The sequence below is a fragment of the Typopeltis vanoorti genome, chromosome 20 (assembly GCF_054136105.1).
Source record: "Typopeltis vanoorti isolate ZY-2024b chromosome 20, IOZ_Tvanoo_1.0, whole genome shotgun sequence".
Classification (NCBI taxonomy): Eukaryota; Metazoa; Arthropoda; class Arachnida; order Uropygi; family Thelyphonidae; genus Typopeltis; species Typopeltis vanoorti.
In genome coordinates, this window is record NC_143568.1 from 91,155,757 (window position 1) to 91,177,657 (window position 21,901).

The 21,901-nt window shown below is 37.6% G+C and overlaps 1 protein-coding gene across 2 annotated transcripts in view; it reads left to right on the forward strand.

Annotated features, from left to right (window-relative positions):
• LOC150095642 (leucine-rich repeat and WD repeat-containing protein 1-like) overlaps window positions 1-21,901 on the forward strand; it is a 154,362-nt gene that overhangs the window by 130,179 nt on the left and 2,282 nt on the right. For both annotated transcript variants that reach the window (XM_090410281.1, XM_090410282.1), the window contains one exon: window positions 10,542-10,708. In XM_090410281.1, coding sequence (XP_090266407.1) covers window positions 10,542-10,708 — 167 coding nt within the window. The remainder of the gene's footprint in view (window positions 1-10,541; window positions 10,709-21,901) is intronic.

Here is a 21,901-nt window from a genome sequence, read left to right on the forward strand (position 1 = left end):
CCTCCAAGACTACAAGGCTTCATTCTTATGGTTGGTCTATTGTTTCTGGTCTTCCAATCCAAGCATATGCACCGAACATATCACCGTAGTAATCCTCACTGGCATGAAAACATACATTCCCACACTTCCCTATCTAAACCCTGGTTCTCCAAAAGATGTGCCAAGGCTGTACAAACGAAAAATCAGGCATACCACAACTGGCTCAAATCAAGAACTCCATCTTCCTTCAATGCCTATACTGAAGCCCTAAACAGATGCAAGAAAATTATCAGTGCTTCCAAAACATAATTTGAACGGGCAAAAAGCAGGAAACTTGCAGCCGTGCATTTTGGTCTCTTGCCAAAGCAATTGCTCGTAACTTTTGCCCTACACAATTTCCACACCTATCATACCCAGGTGGCTCAGTTGCAACATCACCCACAGAAAAAGCTAATCTCCTGGCTTCACACTTTGCCTTCAATGCATGTATAACTGACAATGGCAAACGCCCTCCAGTCATTCCAACTGCCCAACATACAATGCCCCCTGTATCCTTTAGTCAGAAAGAATCATAAACCTGATATCTAAATTAGACACAAAAAAGTCTCCTGGTCCTGATAGCATTCCTCCAATTGTCCTGAAGGTCTGTGCACCAGAACTGATTCCTATCTGTACACACTATCTTACTCCACTGGTGTATATATATATCCCAAAGCCTGGAAATTGGCCTATATTCAACCTTTTCCTAAAAAGGGTGACAAATCTACCATCTAACTACTGCCCTATCTCACTCACCTCAGTCCTCCCTAAAATGATGGAGAAAACCATCAATTCTGAACTCCTACTCTACCTTGAAGGTACCCAGCTATTAAGCGACCACCAGTATAGATTCCATTGATGCTGATCAACAGGAGATCTACTCTTATATATCATCCTTCTCTGGACAAATGTCATACAACCAAGTAGTTGCACTTGATCAGTGCTGATCAACAGGTGATCTACTCTTATATATCACCCATTTCTGGACAAATGCCATGGAGAAATTTGGTGAATCCTGAGTAGGTGCACTTGATATCTCTAAAGCCTTTGACCAGGTCTGGCACAAAGGCTTACTAAGAAAACTTCCATCATTTGGACTGTCTCAGAACTTCTGCAGTTGGATTGCCAGCTTTCTGCCTGGATGCACACTATGTGTGATAGTAGATGGCTCCCTATCCTCTCACCATCCAACTAATGCTGGGGTCCCACAAGGTAGGTTCAGTTCTCTAAATGACCCTGTTCCTTCTGTATATCAATGACCTACTTCAGTTGACCTCCAACCAATACACACTTTTGCAGATGAAAGCACATTACACTCCTCCCTTTCATTTGACAAACCCTACTCTACACAGTTCACTTCAACCCACAGAACATCAACCACCACTGCCCTTAATTCTGACCTCCAAGCCATCCTCCAATGGGACCCAGATAACCTCAGCAACTTCAACGCTAGTAAAACCCAGTTCTGTCTTATTTCTCACAAAAAAGAACCATTTTCCTCCAGTATTATTTTTGATAATTGTTATTGGTGTTTTGGATTCAATTTAATGGACTTAAGTGTGTAATTTTGGTATATTATTGGAGCTTTATTAGCGTGGTTAGTGTACTAAAGTATTTTATAACATAATCTATGTCGGGAAGTCGCCGCTAGATGAATTCGTAATGTGTAGTGTTCGTGCAAGCTCCAGATAAGATAAGTATCATTTTCAGTTATCGATACAAATTACTTAATATTGTGTAGTTTTGTTTTGTTTGCCTTGCGTATTTTAGTGCGTCTATTTTTGGTGTGTTGTAACGTATAATTTGACAAAACACGTTGCAAATAAATATGGCACCTGTGCGAAGGAAAATGACGGCCAGTAATGAAGGTTCGCCATCGTTATCAAAGAACGGTAGCATAAAAGAAATGAGTCAGTGTACTAGCTGTGAAATGTACGCTTTGCAGAGTGCGGTCGGAGTGTGGTTAGATGATAATAAAGGATTGAATGTGTGTAGAAAATGTAGGGAGAATGAGGAATTGAAGTGTATTTCGGATCGTGAGTGTGATATTTTTGTCAACCTTCAGAATGAAGGAAATAGGGATATGACAAGAAACGGCAAGGTTGTACATGAAAATTGTGAGAGTGTGAATGTAGAAAGTGTGAATGATAGTATAAATGGTTTCTCAGAGAACAAAAAAGATGAGATAGATGCATTGAGTGAGATCGCGTTGTTGAATAGTGCGATAGAAAGAGCAAAACAGCAGTTAGAGTGCATGAACAAAAGTAGACTGAATGAACCAACCAATAATAAAAGGTATGACAGGAAAAATAGACGTATGAATGTGAACATGAACAAAATGAAGGATAGAGTGCTGTATGGAGACTCGTTAGTACGAGGTGTGTTAGTAGAGGATTTGACAAAATCGTACCAACCTGGTGCGACCATAAAGGACGTAACTGCGTCTATTAGAGAGCAAAAGGAAAGGGTGAAAGAAATGATTGTCGTGGCAGGTACGAATGATTTGAAAGGAGATAAAATGGAAATGATAGAAGACCTGAATGAATTGTTTGAGGTAGCAAAAGAAAAGAGTGAGAGAGTTAGAATGATTAGTCTTTTGCCACAGTATGACAGTGAAATGTTTAAAAGGAGGGCTATAATTGTGAATGACTTTATGCGTGGGTTATGTATGACGAGTGGTGTGGAATTTGTGGATGTGTGGAGTGAGTTTGATGGGCGAAAGGATCTATATAAGATGGATGGCTTGCATTTGAATGGTTACGGTGTAAGAAGACTTGAGAAAGTGTTGCTGAATGTAGTGGATGTGCAAATTCAGGGAAACTAGAATTGTTAGGGGGGGGGGAGTAGAGATACAGTCCTTATGGAGGCAGTTGAATGTAAGAATGAATATAATATGCCAGAGCAAATAAGGACAACAAATCTGAGTGGGATAGTTAATATAAGGCATCAAGGTAGGGTTGGGGCTAATGGGGGTCTTAAATTCATGTACACTAATACTAGGAGTATTAGGAACAAGAAGGAAGAGTTTTTGGCTATGGTTGGCACTTCCAGACCACAGGTTATAGGTATTAGTGAAACATGGCTGACTGTAGATGATATAACTAGTGGGATTGAATGTGATGGGTATAGTGTGTTCAGGAATGACAGAGAGAATAAAATGGGGGGAGGAGTATTGTTGATGATAGCTGATGAGCTCCAGCCAAGGAGAATAGAAGTTGAATTGCAGGATAGAGAAAAGAGCACATTTGAGGCCATTTGGTGTGAGATTGTGGCTAGCAGAACTAAATATACAATTGGGTGCTGCTATAGACCAGGTGATGGAAAAGATGGTGGTGACAGTATGCACAAGCAAATAGAAGAAATGGGTGGAAGGAGGGTGATTATTATGGGAGATTTCAACTATGGTCGCATTGATTAGAGTGAGGAGAGGACACACGGGAGGAAAGAACTGGATTTTATGCGGTTATTAAGGGATAACTATCTGCGACAGCATGTAATGGAAAATACTAGGGGTCAGAGAGTGCTTGACCTAGTAATTACATCTGAGGATTTGGCTGTAACAAATATGACCACATTGCCACCAATCGGTGAGAGTGATCATAGGGTCTTAACTTGGGAGGTGGCTAAAGGTGTAGAATTTTCAATTAAGACAGGGTACATGTGGAATTATCGGGCTGGAAAGTATGACAAGCTTAGGAGTTTGATTGGTTCAGTGCCATGGCATGTACAACTGCAAGGACTAGAAGTTGATAGTGCATGGGAGGTAGTTAAGAAGTGCTTGCATGAAGCAATGGCTGACTGTATACCTAGAGTCCGAATAATAAATCAAGTAGGGGTTAAATGGATGAATAACACCATTAAGCTTGAGTTGCAAAAAAAGAAACAACTATGGAGGGAATTTAAGGAGAAGGGTGACCGGTAGGCACATGAACGGTATAAAGCGCAGGCCAGAAGGGTGACGAGTGTGGTAAGAAAAGCAAAAAAGGATTACGAAAGAACATTGGCCATGCAGGCTAAAGAGAATCCTAAACAGTCTTTTAGATATGTAGCAAGTAAAAGGAAAAATGTACATGGCAGATTGATTTTAAAGAATGCCGATGGTAGGGAGGTAACTGAATCAGTTGAGATAGTTGAGTTACTGAGTGAGCACTTTGCAAAAGTATATCATCCAGGTGGTGACACTGCAGAAACGAATAAACCAGTAGATTATACGGGAATTGTGGTTAATGAAGTGGAGGTGAGTAGTCTATTGCATAACCTCAATGTCAATACATCTGTGGGATTGGATGGTATACCAGCTCGTGTTGTACGAGAAGCAGCTAAAGAATTGTCAGTACCCTTGACCATTTTGTTTAATTTGAGTCTCGGGTCTGGGTTAGTCCCGAGCGGGTGGAAAGAGGGGAAAATAGTTCCACTGCATAAAGGTGGTTCCAAGACTGCTGTTGTAAATTACCGACCGATTAGCATATCAGGAATCATTGTCAAGGTCTTAGAGAAATTAGTCAAGAAAAGAATACAGGATTGGATAGATGAAAATGGGATATTGTATGGGGGACAACATGGTTTTGTGAAGGGTAGATCATGCCTCAGTAACTTGCTCACGTTTTATAACACAGTGACGGCTGAACTGGATAGGGGTAATGGGTTTACAGTGATACTACTGGACCTTGCCAAGGCCTTTGATAGGATACCACATGGAACCCTAATCAGTAAACTGGAGCAGATGGGTATAGATATAGGGTTGGTGAGATGGATAAGAGGGTGGTTGAAGGAGAGATATCAAAGAGTGGTTTATTCAGGAGTGGAGTCTAAAAGACGTCTTGTGACTAGTGGAGTGCCACAGGGCTCTGTTCTTGGACCACTGCTTTTCAATTTGTTCATCAATGATATTGGAAAGGATCTGAGAGGAAGTGTTCACTTGTTTGCTGATGATGCAAAGTTGGGTAGAGCAATTGTGAGTGCACAAGATGTCAAAATTTTACAGGATGATTTGGATAGTTTGGAGGACTGGGCTAGGAAAAATGGATGTCAATTTAATGTGGCAAAGTGTAAGGTTATGCACTTTGGGGTGAAAAGAATAGCAGCAGTATATCGCATTGGTGGAATCATACTCCAGGAGATTGATGAGGCCAGGGATTTGGGAGTGTTAGTGGATAGGGAGTTGAAGTTTAGGGGGCACATTGCAAAAGTGACTAAAACAGCTCACCAAATCACTTGGCTTCTGAAAAATACTTTAACATGCAGAGACGAACAAGTTGTTGTTCCTCTGTATCGAGCCTTGATAAGACCCCATCTGGACTTCTGTGCCCAGCTATGGGCACCAGGGTTTCTTCGTGATGGGGAGGAAGTGGAGAGGGTCCAGAGACGAGTGACCAAGATGATAGCAGGTCTGTGGAATGAACCTTATGAGAATAGGTTGAAGATTTGTGGGTTGCAGAAATTGGACGATAGGCGAAGGAGGGGTGATATGATTGAGACATTCAAATTACTGAAGGGTTTTTATAAGATTGATCCAGAAGATATTTTTGAAAATATGACTGGTGGTGGGAGGACTAGGGGCCATGCATGGAAGCTGGGCAAGAGCATGGTTGACAAGGGTGTTAGAGCTAGGTTCTTTGCTTGGAGAGTGGTAAATGAGTGGAATAAGCTTCCAGAGTCTGTTGTAGGTGCTACGACCGTGAATGAGTTCAAGGCAAGGTATGATAGATACCGTGTGAATGTTGAATAGTTGTTCTTGACATGATGTTAGGGCCTCCCTCGATGAGTCTGTCGACTCCTTGGAGTTTCCCAGAACAATAATAATAATAATAATAATAATAACACTCAAATTCCCAAACAAGATGAAATTTCTCTTCTTGTAATTATCCTGACATCAGGCCTCTCCTGGCATAAAAACATCACAGCCATTGCATCCTCAGCTTCCAAAAAAAACTAGGATTTCTCTTTCACTGAAGATCTTACATCATCTCTAAACAGCTGCTAACCTTATACAAATCACAAAATCGCCACGCTATCGAATACTGTTCTCACATTTGGCGTAGAGCTCCTAAAAGCTCCCTCAAAATCCTTTCACAGTACACGATGAAACCACAGCAAAGTTTCTTTTCCTCCTCCTTCATCCTCGCTACTGCTGTACTGTGGAACAATCTTCCACCGTGATGTATTTCCCAAGGAATACAATATACAGGCTTTTAAATCAAATGTAAACAAGTTTTTCCTTTCCCAACCCACTACCCATGTACAGTACTAATGTACTATAGGTTGATCAGCCAATCTCTCATGTATGGGCTCAACATAAAAATAAAAAAATACTTGGTGATGAAACTCATCTGCTACCTAGTATTGTACAAGGCTACAGAAATTTGGCCTTTTCTCTGAGGGCTGTAGATGCTCCAGACAGAAAGCTGGCAATCCATCTGCAGAAGTCCTGAGACAGTCCAAATGATAGAAGTTTGCTTAGTAAGCCTTGGTGCTAGACCCAGTCAAAGGCTTTAGAGATATCAAGTGCAACTACTTGGGATTCACCAAATTTCTCCATGGCATTTGTCCAGAGATGGGTGATATATGAGAGCAGGTCACCTGTTGATCGGCATTGACAGAATCTGTACTGGTGGTTGCTTAATAGCTGGGTACCTTCAAGGTAGAGTAGAAGTTGCGAATTGATGGTTTTCTCCATCACTTTAGATAGGACTGAGGTGTGTGAGATAGGACAGTAGTTAGATGGCAGTGATCTGTCATCCTTTTTTAGGAATGGGTTGAATGCAGGCAAATTTCCAGGGCTTTGGTATATATACCAGTAGAGTAAGAGAATAGGTATAGACGGCATAGGATGAGAGTCAGTTATGCTGCACAGACTTTCAGGACAATTGGAGGAATGCCATCAGGGCCAGGAGGGTTTTTTTTTTTTTTTGTGTCTAATTTAGACAACAGGTTTATGATCTCTTTCTGGCAAAAGGATACGGGGGGCATTGTATGTTGGGCAGTTGGAGTGGCTGGAGGACGTTTGCCATTGTCAGTTATACGTGCACTGGAGGCAAAGTGTGAAGCCAGGAGATTAGCTTTTTCTGTGGGTGATGTTACAATTGAGCCAGCTTGTCAATTGCTTTGGCAAGAGACCAAAAGGCATGGCTGCTGCTTGGACAGGCTGCAAGTTTCCTGCTTTTTGCCCATTCAAATTCTGTTTTGGAATCGGTGATAATTTTCTTGCATCTGTTTCCGGCTTCAGTATAGGCACTGAAGGAGGATGGAGTTCTTGATTTGAGCCAGTTGCGGTATGCCTGATTTTTCGTTTGTACAGCCTTGTCACATCTTTTGGAGAACCAGGGTTTAGATAGGGGGACGGCAGTTCAGAAGACCAAATTCCATCAGAACTCTGGAAAGAAGGAAAGCAAACAACTTTAAAATTCCTTACCACAATTATGACTGAGATGAAAAGCCAAACGGCTATTTTTTTCTGGCGAGGTTGATAAGTTAAGGGGATAAAAATCCCTTATTGTTTTTCAGCCAGTAAGTGAAACTAGTTTCGCTTACTGGCTGAAAAACAATAAGGGATTTTTATCCCCCTTAACTTATTCCTTACCACACTTTTCAACAAAATCATTAAATCAGGAGAAATACTATTAGATTGGAGAACAGGAATTATCATACCAATTTACAAGAAAGGTGATAAGAAAAATTGTAAAAACTACAGTCCAATCATACTCAGCCCAGCCATGCTTACAGAATATTTACAAGAGTCTTACGGAACAGAATCAAGAGCACATATGAGATTATTCTTAATGAAGAACGGGCAGGCTTTAGAAAGAATCGCTTCACATTGGATCAGATCTTCATAATACAAAGACTAGCAGAATTATAAATAACAAAAATATCTATTACTGTTTTATAGATTTTAAACAGACATTCGACTCAATAAACAGAGTAACCTTATTAAGAATATTAAAACAGAAACAAATTGATGAACATGCCCTAAACTTCTTAGAAAAATATTATAGTCTCACAGAAGCAATAATTAAATTCAATAATATAACAACAGATAAAATAAATGTCAGTAAAGGAGTAGATTAGGGATGTCCCATCTTCCCATAACTTTTTAACATCTACCTAGAGATAGATGTTAAAAAGGTATGGGAGGTAGTTAAAGAGGTAGACAATAATCAGACCATAGAAGGAGAAAAAGGGGTCAACTTAAATGGTTATAACCTTAATAACATAAAATACACAAATCACATTGTAATGATAGCAGACACATGGTGAACCTAATAACCAAACTAAACAATACGGCTAAAGAATACAGCATGACTATAAATACAGACCAAACAAAAATCTTGATAATTGGAAAAAACAAAGAAAAACTAAACTTCTCCTTGAATGGATCAACAATTGAACAGGTAAAACAATTAAACTATTTAGGAACAGTAATAACAGAACACCTAAATACCATGACCACTATTAAACATAGAATATCAACTGCATGGCCATCATTAATAAGCTAGGTAAAATCTGGAAAAATAATAAAATCTCCAAACCTCTGAAAATAAATTTATATAATGCAATTATAATACCCACTGTGCTATATGCTTCAGAAACTTGGACACTCAAGAAGACAGAGAGACAAAAACTGGAGGCTTTCGAGATGAAATGTCTCAGAAAAATAAATAAAACAAAATGGACAGAAAAGAAAACAAATGAAAGAGCTAAAATATACAGACTCATTAATCGAAAAGATCAAAAGAAGACAACTTCAGTGGTACGGACATGTCGAGAGAATGCCATCAAAAAGACTACCCAACCTTGCTTTGTATGCAAAAATAAAAGAAAAAAGGAAGATTAAGAACTAAATGGATTACAACAATAAAGGTCAACTCTGGATTACAAACATATAGACAGCTCACCAGCCACACAAGAAACCGAGACTCCTGGAGGTTGTTGTGGAAACATGGAAGACTCAACTCATCCTTGATGGAAGAGTAAGTAAGAGGATTACTTGGGTGATATGTTCGGTGCATATGTTTGTATTGGAAGACTGGAAACAATAGTCCAACCAGTCTCGGAGACAACCCTACCCAGACCGGTTTCGACCTTTATTGAGGTCTCTTCATTGGGAACCAGACCCAGAGGTGATACTAAGGTTGAAAGACAGAAGTCAGGCACAAACTTTGTTTGCTTACACTTGGTTTAATCCTTTATCCAAGTGTAAGCAAACAAAGTTTGTGCCTGAAGTATTTTCAGGAGTAGGGCAATGAGGGGTTTCTAATGCTGTTGTGTGATTGGCCTAAGAGCAGTAGAATGAAAGCACTCTGTACCATCTACTCTCATTCATTCCGTTCTCACTGCACATAACTGTCCATTCTTTTTATGTATTGCTCTGATAATGCGATGGGATACTCATCACAAAATATTAGTTTTATATTAAATACTTTATATTTCTTTATGTAATTTATGTTCTTGACTTGACATATACACTCATCCCTGTGAGTAGTTTTAGACAGCTGGCAAATAGTCTGGACTGAACATCAGACTGGACAAAATACAATATTATTTTATTTAATAATAATAATAATAATAATAAAGTAACTCTCTAAACAAAGCCTTTTTTAAGAAAATGCAGATTCAACACCACTAATCACTCAGTGAAACTTCTGTTGATTTACTGGGACATATTAAAAAAATTAGAGGGTCTTGGGCGAGTACATTGTTTGCTTGGCAAATAAGATTTTGCATAATTTCAAGTCCTGTTTATGTGTATAGTAAGTTGCATAGGACTGATCAGACCACCCTTAGACTATTATTCTCAGATTTGGTTCCCAGGATTTGAAGGGGATAAATTAACTGCGGAAAGGGTACAAAGGCAGATAACAAAGATGGTTTCAGAACTGTACAATATTAGTTATGAGGATTGGCTGAGGGAATGTGGACTGCAGAGTTTGGTGGGTAGAAGAAGGAGAGGTGATATGATTGAGACTTTTAAATTGTTGAGAGGTGGTTACAGGGTTGACACTGGGGAGTTCTTTTGCTTGGTTGAACAGCTGGAAGGAGTGATGACAAGAGGCCATCCCTGGTAGTTAAGAAAGGAAACCATGAGCAAGAGGGTGAGGAGTGGTTTCTTTGCATGGAGGGTGGTTGAACCATGGAATGCATTGCCTGATAGAGTGGTGAGAGCAAGAACAGTCAATGAGTTTAAGGAGTGGTATGATAGACTTTGTGTTTCTTAGGAAGGACCTCCCACGATGAGTCTTTTGATTCCATGGAGGCCTGGATAATAATAATAAAGTTCATCATCTCTTAAATTTCTATTATTAGGTAGTTAAAGTTATAGATAAAAGGTAGAATTAATACAATAGTTTATTTTAAATACTTATTTTCTTCTGCTATAAACACAAGTTGTGACTACTCAGGATGCCCTTGTTTTGAAATTTGTGAATGTAAATTGCATAAGTGAATGATTTTTTATGTATTCTGACTTAAAATCTTTTTTAATGTTTTATGTTTTAAAACTTTTACTTTTATTTTATTTGTTATAGAAGGTCACTTACTTTGTTGTGGTGATGACAAAGGACAGCTCTGGCTGTATGCAACTGATGTTAGTTCTAAGTATTCTACAATATTATTGCCTCCAGCTAAAGTGATAAGCTGGCCTACACTACACTTTGAATTAGAAGAAATGAAAGATAATGTTAATTTTAATGAGGTAGGCCTGCATTATATTTTAAATTTAATCCAAGTAGTTTTATATGATATAAGACATTTGACTTTTGATATTAGTTATTTGTTTTACCATTTCTTTAGTACCATCATGGATCATGCAGGATGCTAACCAGTACCTGCTACATATAAGTTGCCTAGTCATCAGTATAGGATTAAAACAAGAATATAATTTTTTGTCTGTTATAATTTACAAGCTTTTCAAGGAAGACTAAGAGTTTGTCAGATGTGTCGATGTGCTGACAGTAAAAAGAAAACATGATTAAAATCTGATGCCAAAGTACAAAAAAAAAGACTCATGCTGGCTCGGACGTCGCCCGATCAAACAAGGTCTGCATCCCCAATCGAGTAATCAGGGTTGGATCGAAAAATCAGTTACTGAAAACAGAGAAAAAAAAATCAACCTCAGGCCTGTAAAGGATGGAATATCAGTTGGCACATGGAATGTCCGTACACTCTGGGCAACTGGAAAATTGCAGTTGCTTCAGGAAGAAATGAAGAAATACAGATGTGATATATTGGATATTTCAGAAATGAGATGGACATTGTCAGGGGAATCAAATGGTGGAAGAGTTCTCTGGTCAGGAAATGAAAGTAAGCATGAAGCAGGCGTAGGTTTCCTGCTAAGTAACAAGGCCTGTCAGGCAATGATTGGATACAAACCAGTTAGTGAAAGGATAATGGTTGCAAGATTCAGTGCCCAACCATTTAATATCACAACCATTCCAATATATGCACCCACTGCAGAGAGTGCAGATGAAAACATTGAGAAATTTTACAGGGATCTACAACTAGTAATTAATGAGGTGCCGAAGCAGGATATACTCATCATTGGAGGAGACTGGAATGCAAAGATTGGCAAAAATAACACAGGATGGGAAAAGGTTATGGGAAAATTTGGATATGGAGAAAGAAATGAATGTGGAGAGATGCTTCTGGAATTTGCCACGAATAACAACCTGACGATTTGCAATACCAAATTCCAACAAAAAGATTGTCGTAAATGGACGTGGCGCTTCTTCGATGGCAAACACAGTAATATGATCGACCTGATATTAATAGACCAGAAATGGAGAACCTCAGTTTAACAGCGCAGATCATTCCAAGGAGCTGATATTGATTCGGACTACAGTTTAGTGATTGCGAATATAAGACTAAAACTGAAACAGAAGTACAAAGGAAAGTTCCAAAAAGCTAGAGACATCTCAAAACTAAATGAAGACAGGCTAAGAACAGCATATCAGAACATATTGGAAACTAAGCTTAAGACCCCAAGTGAAAAACAAAATATAAATACAAGAGCAGAACGACTGACTACAGTGCTAAAAAAAAGCAGTAGAAGAAGAAGTAATTCCTGAAAGAGAAAAGATCAACAAGAAATGGATAACTCAGGAAACCCTAAAATTGGTACAAGAGAAAAGAGAACTGAAACTTAAAAGAGATAATTCAGAGGCAGCAGATGAGTTATACCGTCAAAAAATGCAATGAAGTACGGAAAGCAGCAAGATCTGATAAAGCCAAATGGTTGGCGGACTAGTGCAAAGACATTGAACAGTACTATGGAGAACACAAAACTAGAGAGGTCTGCAAACTTATAAGAAATGCCAATAGGAAGTGGCAAACAAGATCAGTAGCAGTCAAAGATGAAAATGGTATAAAGTATTGATGGACAATACAGAAATCATACATAGATGGACAAGATATTCCAGCGAACTATATAAAAATCAACTAAATGATACTGCAACAGAAGTAATCAAAGAACTAAAAGCAATCTCTCCACCAGCAGAGATCTTTGAAAATTACATCTTGGAAGAGGAGGTGAATAAGGCTATAAAACATCTCAAGAACAACAAGAGTCCTGGAAATGATAACATAATAGGCGAGATGCTAAAATATGGGGGAGAATCAGTTGTAAAAGAAATACATCAGATACTATGTAATGAAATATGTAGATCAGGATATGTCCCCGAAGAGTGGAAAAAATCGGTCTTGGTTGTTCTTCATAAGAAAGGCAGTGCTTTAGAATGCACCAATTACAGAACTATTGCATTAATGAGTCATCTTGGCAAAGTGCTGATGAAAATACTAACAGAACACCTGAAGGGGCACATGGAAGCACATCTTCCGAATGACCAAGCCGGATTTCGACAAGATCGAAGTACAGTGCAACAAATACTCGCACTAAGACTAATAGCAGAGAAAGCTCGAAGAAAGAACAAAACGATATATTGCTGTTTCGTGGACTTCCAAAAAGCATTTGATAATATTGACCAAAATATAACATGGGCTGTCTTGGAATCCTATGGTGGTGACAATAAATTGATCCGCTTGCTGAAAGATATAAACAGCCAAGCACAAGCAAAAATCAAGATAGCAGGTGAGAACTGGAGATTGGTTTGGCACGAGACAAGGGGACCCAATATCACCAATCATCTTCATCCCACATCTGGGAAGAACACTAGATAAGATTAAAGAAGAAGGTGGAGGTATTTCAATGAATGACATGAGAATAAACTACCTCTGCTTTGCAGATGACATCGTCCTGATTGAAGAAGCAGCAAGGCTGGAACAGACATTACAAACACTATACACAGAAGGAAAAAGATATGGACTAAATGTCAACTTTGAAAAAACTAAAACAATGATATTCGGACAACAGGAGTTACTGAACAGAGTTACGATACACAGATTTCAACTGGAAAATGTGGAACACTTCACATATCTTGGATGCCACATGACGCATGACTTGAACCCCCCAAAAAGAGATAAAAATTAGAATAGCCAGAGCAACAACTATTTTAAAAGCCATGAACAAAATATGGAAGAGCCGAGTTATAAAGATGCAAACTAAACTGCGCATTGTAGAAACCTTTATCTTCAGCAGCATGCTCTATGGATACGAGGTCTGGATACTCCTGAGAGAATCTGAAAGGAGGATATTGGAATTTGAGAGGAAGTGCTATAGAAAGATCTTGAGAATTAGCTGGATACAGAAAGTGAACAATGAGGAAATCTATAGACGAATACAACCAAAAGAAAACCTGATCCAGAAAATAATCAAAAGGAAACTACGTCTATTTGGCCATATATGTAGAATGAACGATGAGAGAAAATTAATAACGTTGCTGTTTGGAATGATTGAAGGAAAGAACAAAAGAGGAAGACCAAACAGAGAATGGGGCGATGACATCGTCAAATGGTGCGGAAACTCTATACACAAACTGAGTCATCTAGCACAAAACAGAATGCAATAGAAAAATCATATCAAGATGGTAGCAGACACCTACGGGCATTGGACCCATGGTTGTTGATGATAATGATGATGAATTTACAAGTCTCTTTCATGTTTTCTTCTGAGAATTAGTGGGGTTCATAATCTAGAGGATTGTAAGTGGTGCAGTCTCTGAGCAACACATTCATTTTCAAATTGTATTCATTGGCATTGATGACCACAATAAATACAAACTTCCAAAACACTTTCTTTTTTGAAAGAAAGTGTTTTGGAAGTTTGTATTTAAATCAGTAGCAGATTTAAAAAATCAACCAAATCTTAGTAAATTTAGTTGTGTGAAATTTCTCAAGATTTGAGAAATAATAATTCTTAGACCTCTCACCCAACATCCAAAACTAGCAACCAGCACCCATAGAAGGTGATTTCCCCCACTCCTCAGACTTTAGGATTTTAGTGTAACTTATTGTAACTGTAACTTTCACTTATTGTTTGTATGTTTTTGCATTTGTTATTATAATTTTTAGTATTCCAAATTATATCTCTGCGACAGAGACAAAATAGTGGAAACTATTAAACCTGTTTTTATTTCCATTAAACCCAAAGATGAGTTTAAACCAGCACCTAAACCTAAATACATGAGATCCTGCTCTACAGACTGTACATAATACTTTTTTTTTCCAATTCACTTCAGGCCTTCACTAAGCCTGTAGTTTGGAGTGTGGGGTACACAATCCATTCAGGCAACTAGGCCAGTAATTCTGGCAGGTTAATTGCCAATCTGAGACTTTATCACCCTTTGTATTTATGAAAAATAACAAATCGCATCTCTCAAAACGTAGTTTCACATTTGCTTTCTGTGTGTTGATCACCTTGGCTCTCTAAATCACCTTTTTCTGCTTTGAAATAGAAGTACAACTTGTGCATCCAAAATGAAAATTTGAAGAAAAGGAAAATGCATGCATTTTATACGAGGTTTCAGTTACAGTTATTAAGAACAAAAATTGTAGAACATTGCATTTAGATATTTGAATATTATTGTCTATCACACGCAGCCTTGAATTTACAATCAATCCTAGACTTACAACAGAGGTCTGTTCTGACAATCCTGTTGTAAATTGAAAATCACTATATTGACCTCAAGAATATGTTAAAAATTAATATGCCTGAATGATAAAATGTATAGGTCTGTTTTGTTATTTTAAACTAATCCGCTACAAGTCTGCAAGATTCTCTGACTAAATTGAATAGCTGTTGTAATAGATATGGTATGAAGGTCAGCAATAAAAAGACAAAGACAATGAAATTGGCAGAATCATTGAAAATGTCAACTGTGTTGTGAATGGAGAACCTGTGGAACAAGTAAAACATTTCAGCTATTTAGGCACGATTTTTACTGAAGATAGTAAATTAAATATAGAAATAGACAACAGAATCAGCAAAGCTGGTATGGTGGGAAGTCAATTGAATAAATTCATATGGAATAAGAGAGAAATTAGTCGGAACACTAAATTAGCTGTATACAAGACAGTGTTCAAACCAGTTTTAACTTATGGATCTGAGAGCTGGGTCAGAAGTAAAACACTTGACCAAAGACTAGAGACCACAGATATGAGAGTCCTGAGAAAGATTATAGGCGTGAACAGATGGCATCAATGGCAGTATCATATTAAAAACGAGGATATTAGGAAAGAACTTGACATTGTCAGCATCCAGGAATGTGTTAGCAGAGCTAATCTCAGGTGGTATGGTCACTTAAATAGAATGGGCGAGGAAAGATTAGCAAAACAAGTGTTCTCTGCCAGGTTGGCAGCAAAATGACCCAGAGGAAGACCAAGATATAGGTGGATTGATACGATACAAAGTGCTTTAGACAATAGAAATATAAGATCTGATAATGTTGGAGTGTTGACAAGTAACAGACTGATTTGGAGGAAAATTGTAGATAGGAAATTAATAATGATGTAATTTTTTTTCATGTAGTACTATCATATCCTGTACACCCCTTGAGGGTACATGGCAGGAATTTGATGATGATGATGATGAACTAATTTTCCTATTTGTTCAAAGTGAAATAATACCATGGACAAATTATAATATAAAATTACTATATGTGGTACTGCATTGTAATGTATAATGTTTCTGTGTGCTTACTAGTAAAATAATGACCTGGAAACTCATGGAGCAAGTTCAAAGCTGTTGCTTTATTAATTGATCATTTCATCAGAGAAAGCAGGGAAGACTAGGTAATCAACAAATTCTTCAAATTCAATTTGCAACAAAGTGTTCTAAACATGGTTCACCAGATGCATATTTCATGGAGGGTCTGTGTTCATCTTCAGGGGATGAGGTGACAGAAAGAGTCAGCATCTTTAAAAATTTATACATTACATTACATCCACCTCAATCTTCACAGGTTGCCTTTTCTCTTGTTTTCTGCACAAATTTCTTTGAGTTGGGGCTATTTTCTTCAAACAAATTGCCTTATAAAGAGAGGCAAATGCCTCTGCCAATTTTTTTCACTATAAATATTTTAAAGTTTTTGAGGGCTTGATTTCTTTTTTTTTTTAGTTTTTTTCTCTTCTTCTTTAACTTTCTGTGCTTCTAGATCAATGAGGTCTTCATTTGAGACTTTCCACCAGCTGCTCTACATCTGCATTGTCAATCAAAGATAATGATGTTTGGTAAAGAGCATTATCTTTTCAACAGTCTCTTGTAAGACTTTGTCATTGTTGAATTATGCAAATATATGAACATGCATTTTCAGCAGCGTCTTCCAAACTCCATTCTTATACTCTGCTGTCACCTCACTCTGCGCTGCATCTTCAAAATATTATATTCCTCCCAAGAGTCTCTGAGAGTTTTTTTTGTCCTCAGTATCAACAATAGGCTGAACAAAAATATTAAATAATATATGCCTTGAAGGCAGCAGTAACACTCTTCTCTGTGGTTTGAAGGTGTAAAATGGTATTTGGTGAACATGATAATAGAATGGCCATCATAAGTACAAGTATTTGGTAAACATGATAATAGGATGGCCATCATAAGTACAAGTATTCGTAAGTCACATATAAGTCGAGGACTGACTGTATAAAAAAATTCCATGTATGTGTGAGTGTAGAAAAGTAATACAGTGAACTCTGTATTATCCAAACCTCAATTAACCAAGTACCTTGCATAACTAAATTACAAATTTCAGAACAGCCTAGTTCCTGGTTTTGCCACCAGAGGCATGATGCCCCTGATACCGGTTGTCATTAGATTGTTTTGCATATGTAGGCTGTTTAAGGACAAACAGATAATTGCAATGCTTCATTTTTTAGCATGATATCCATCTCTATATTAGAAGTGTTCCAGTTAAACTATATTGCAGGAAATTTAAAGGCATTAAGACTAATGTGAAAATATTTTTTTATTTTGTATATGCTTTTGATGTTAAATGCTTGATGTTATTATGGGGATACAATAATGAAGACAGCCCAGGCCTGCAACTGACAGACATATAACTTTCAAATCTAGAAGGTGGGAATCAGAGACAATCCCTGACTTATGCTTTATCACCACTGACACTGAAGGAACCTCTCACCTCAACCTCTCAATTACTTCCTCCTTTTTACCATGGTCAGCACAGACTCTGCTTGATTACTATAGAGCATATAATCCCCAGAATAAACAGTTTCCCAAGACCTCAATGGAATCTCAGGAAAACTGGCCAAATTTCACTGAATTCATTGAAAACATTATTAATATCACCTGTCTGGTGCAACCTTTTCAACCAGCAACTAACAACTGACTCAGAACTGGCATGGATCAGGAGAATTCGACTGTCTAATTATAACAAAGTATTGTAATGGCTATTGAGAGGTGTTGCCACCATGTGATCCCTGCCCATTGTTATCATCATCATCAAATTCCTGATATATACCCCCAAGGGTGTATAGGATATAATGGTACTGCATGAAAAATTTACATCATTACTAACTTCCTATCTACAATTTTCCTCCAAATCAGTCTGTTACCTGTCAAGACTCCAACATTATCAGATCTTACATTTCTATCCTCTATAGCACTTTTTACTGTATCAATCCACCTATATCTTGGTCTTCTTCTGGGTCTTTTTCCTGCCAACCTGGCAGAGAACACTTATTTTGATGATCTTTCTTCTCCCATTCTGTTTAAGTGACCATACCACCTGAGATTAGCTCTGCTAACACATTCCTGGATGCTGACAGTGGCAAGTTCTTTCCTAATATCCTCATTTTTAATATGAACAGATGCCATTGTTGCCATCTGTTCATGCCCCTAATCTTTCTCAGGACTCTCATAGCTACGGTTTCCAGTCTTTGGTTAAGTGTTTTATTTCTGACCAGCTCTCAAATCCATAAGTTAAAATTGGCTTGAATGCTGTCTTATATACAGCTAATTTAGTGTTTTGGCTAATTTCTCTCTTATTCCATATAAATTTATTCAGTTCACTGCTTACCATACCAGCTTTGTTGATTCTGTTGTCTGTTTCCATATTTAATTTATTATCTTCACTAAAAATCATGCCTAAGTAGCTGAAATGTTTTACTTGTTCTATAGGTTCTCCATTCATAATGCAGTTGATATTTTCAATGTTTCTGCCTATTTTCATTGTCTTTGTCTTTTTAATGCTAACGTTCATACTACATCTACTACAACAGTTATTCAATTTTGTCAGGGAATCTTGAAGACTTGTAGCAGATTTATTTAGAAGTGTAACATCATCTGCATAATTGTTATGAATGTTTAAATGAAAGAATATGAATCAAGAATGTGGGTGAAAGACAGGAGTAAACATGACTTATTGAGGTGGATGATGATAGACGTTGGATGGAGCTTTGGTTCTGCTGTTTGAAAAAAGCCCATGTTGAAAATTCCTGTCTGAAGGGTAAGTCCAGCATGTTTCCCCCTATTGAGGATCCCATGAGGAATTCCCGAGTAGCTCCTTCTAGAAATGTAGAGTTGGTCACCCATCACAGGCAACTAAGACCACCAACAATGACATTGTTATAGCTGGGAGAAGAGTGCCCATAAATGCTCTCACTATGCCTCTATGCACACAATCGTAGGATTTACCTTCTGACTCTAACAATGGTGGACTCGATAGCACAGCCCACCACAATTAATAGATTCTGCCAAATATGGTCCTGATAGGGCTAGTCTGTGAGCATAGTGTTAGATATAAGTTAGTATAAGGTAGGTTAGGAAAGGATCAATGATCAAGTGCTTGGCAAAATAGTTATCAGAAAAAGGTGAGTGTTCGACTGGCTGAATCCGCAGCAGCCCTGACCTTCCATTAGCAGTGTCAAACTCTAGTACTACACATATTGCTCAAGTTTTATAACAGGCTATATTGGGCTAGATGCATGACCTTTACATGCATTGAGAACTGAATGCCTTTAGGTTCTAAATGTGGGATGATGACTGAACACCTCTAAGAAATAATCCTGTCTAGCCACTGCAACAATGCTGTTCTTGCCTCGTGCATTAAAAGACATCACTAGCCAGAGTTGCTTTTGTACTGTTATGGGGCAATTGCTCTGGTAATAAGGCCACTGTTTCCTACACTGCCCCAGTCAGGTGTGACAAGTGGGCACCAATTGTCTGCACACAACCTATGTACTGGTCTGGGTGTCATGCTTAGAAGAGCTGCCACCATACTGTGATCTACTGAGACTCATCTACCCTCTTGGATGATTAGAGAAGGGCTTACTGACATGAAGAAATGAACAATCTCAACTTTACCAAATCAAGTTGTAAAGTCTGGTTCATCGACTAGGAGGCACCAGCACTCCGATCAGAACTAAAGAAAAAGTAAATCTAAACTGTATTGCAAAAATCTTAGCACAAAAAGCTAAATCCAAAAAATGTTTTCTCACCATATCATATCCTACATCTACAGCAAACTTCAGTCCAATAACTGTAGATGAAATTGATGCAGCCTCAAACTAAAAGAGGTAAAATCCCTGGCATTGAGGACATCCTTCCAGATTTTCTTATCTTGTTTTTAAAGCAGAAACTTGGTTATCTAATTTCTGCTCCTCGATAATAAATAATGAATGACTCCCGAAACTTTGTCATGAATCAAAGATAATATTGCCAAAATCCAACAAGTCAACTGATGATCCTAACAACTACTGCCCCATAGCATTATTCCTTACAAACTTTTTGAAAGGATTATCCTTTCTAGGATTTCTCCAAAAATAGAAGCCATCTTTTGCATTGAACAGATAGGTTTAGACCTGTCTGAAGCTGCTGTGACCAACCCTCACATCCCATATAGAATCTGAATACCAAAAGGGTTTAAAAATAGGTACTGCCCTCATAGACCTAGCATAGCTTATGACACCATATGGAAGAACGGCTTACTGTATAAAACAGCCAAAATCACAAACTGTCAAAAACTAAACCTATTTAGAATAAATGCTCTTCAATAAGAAAATGAAATTTGACCTTAATTCACAAAAAAGCAGAACATTTATCCTACAGGATGGACTACCACAAGGATCTGTTCAACCTGTACACAAGTGACATCCCTCCAGCAGCCAGTCTAAATTTATATGTGCTGATGACATAGCAATCACCACACAAACCAGTACCTTCCAAGGCCTTAAGAAAACACTGAGCAAAAATCTGAGGTCACTGCAAAACTGCTTTGAAACCTGAGGACTGTCCCCTAACCCCAGCAGAATTGTTGTTTCAGCTTTCAACCTAAATAACCACAAGGCTCATAGAAAACCAAAAATAAACTTCTGCAGCAGGACTCTAATTCATTAAAGCAACCCTTGCTACTTTGGTGTCACACTTGATTGTAGCCTTACATACTGACAACATATGGAAAAAAAATAAGTTAAAGATATCTGTCAGGAACATCATAAATAAGCTCACAGGCACAACTTGTGGTTGTAATGCTTTAACTCTTAGAGAAACTTCCATACTGTAATCAGTATGGAAGTTTCTCTTATTTTGTATTGCCATTAACAATAATTGTAAGATAAAAAAACTAGAAATATTAAAAATATACTGTATACATTATGATTTTTTATCATTAACAAAAATGGTCATCAAAACAATACTGGTACAGTATCAATATTGTATTTGTCTGGAAAAAGTAATTTCAGAATTTTTTTATATTATTTTATTTTATTTTAGGTTAATCTGTCTAATTACACTTAACTAAAGATGCATTTTTTTTTTTTTGCAAAGAATTTTATTCCGAATACTCATGAAAGTTATTTGTTAGACCCAAATTAATCACATATTTGTTGAGAATTTAGGATTGGGTGTTGGTTTAAACTCATTATTAGTCTTAATTAAATGAATAGAGAACAGAGAAACAATTAAACATAAGTTTAATGGATCATATATTTCATCCCTATCACAGAGACATCATCAGGGATGCAATCTTAAAATTGTAAAAGCATACACATAAACACTCAAAACAATAAGTTGAAAAAGTTAGACTAAAATCCTCAAGTCCTATGAGGGGTACCCTTGATGGGTGTTGTTGGCTCTTTAGCAGGATACAGGCCTAAGAATTAAAGTTTCCCAAATGTTGGAAAGTTTAACACAACTATATTTATTAAGATTAGGTTGGTTTTTCAAATCTGCTGCTGATTCTAAGAAAAGTCATTGAAGTCATTGAAGTCATTTCCAAATGTTGGAAAGTTTAACACAACTATATTTATTAAGATTAGGTTGGTTTTTCAAATCTGCTGCTGATTCTAAGAAAAGTCATTGAAGTTTATATTGCATTGAAGCATAATAGTTTTTTTTTTCTATTTGATTCTATGCAAGGCTCCCAAGGCATGGTCAGCTAGATCCTGCTGATCATAGTTATGGCAACAAATGCATTTCTTGTGTTCTTTTAGGTGGATGTTGGCAGATCTCCTAGTATGACCATAATAAGATAATTTGCAAGAACAA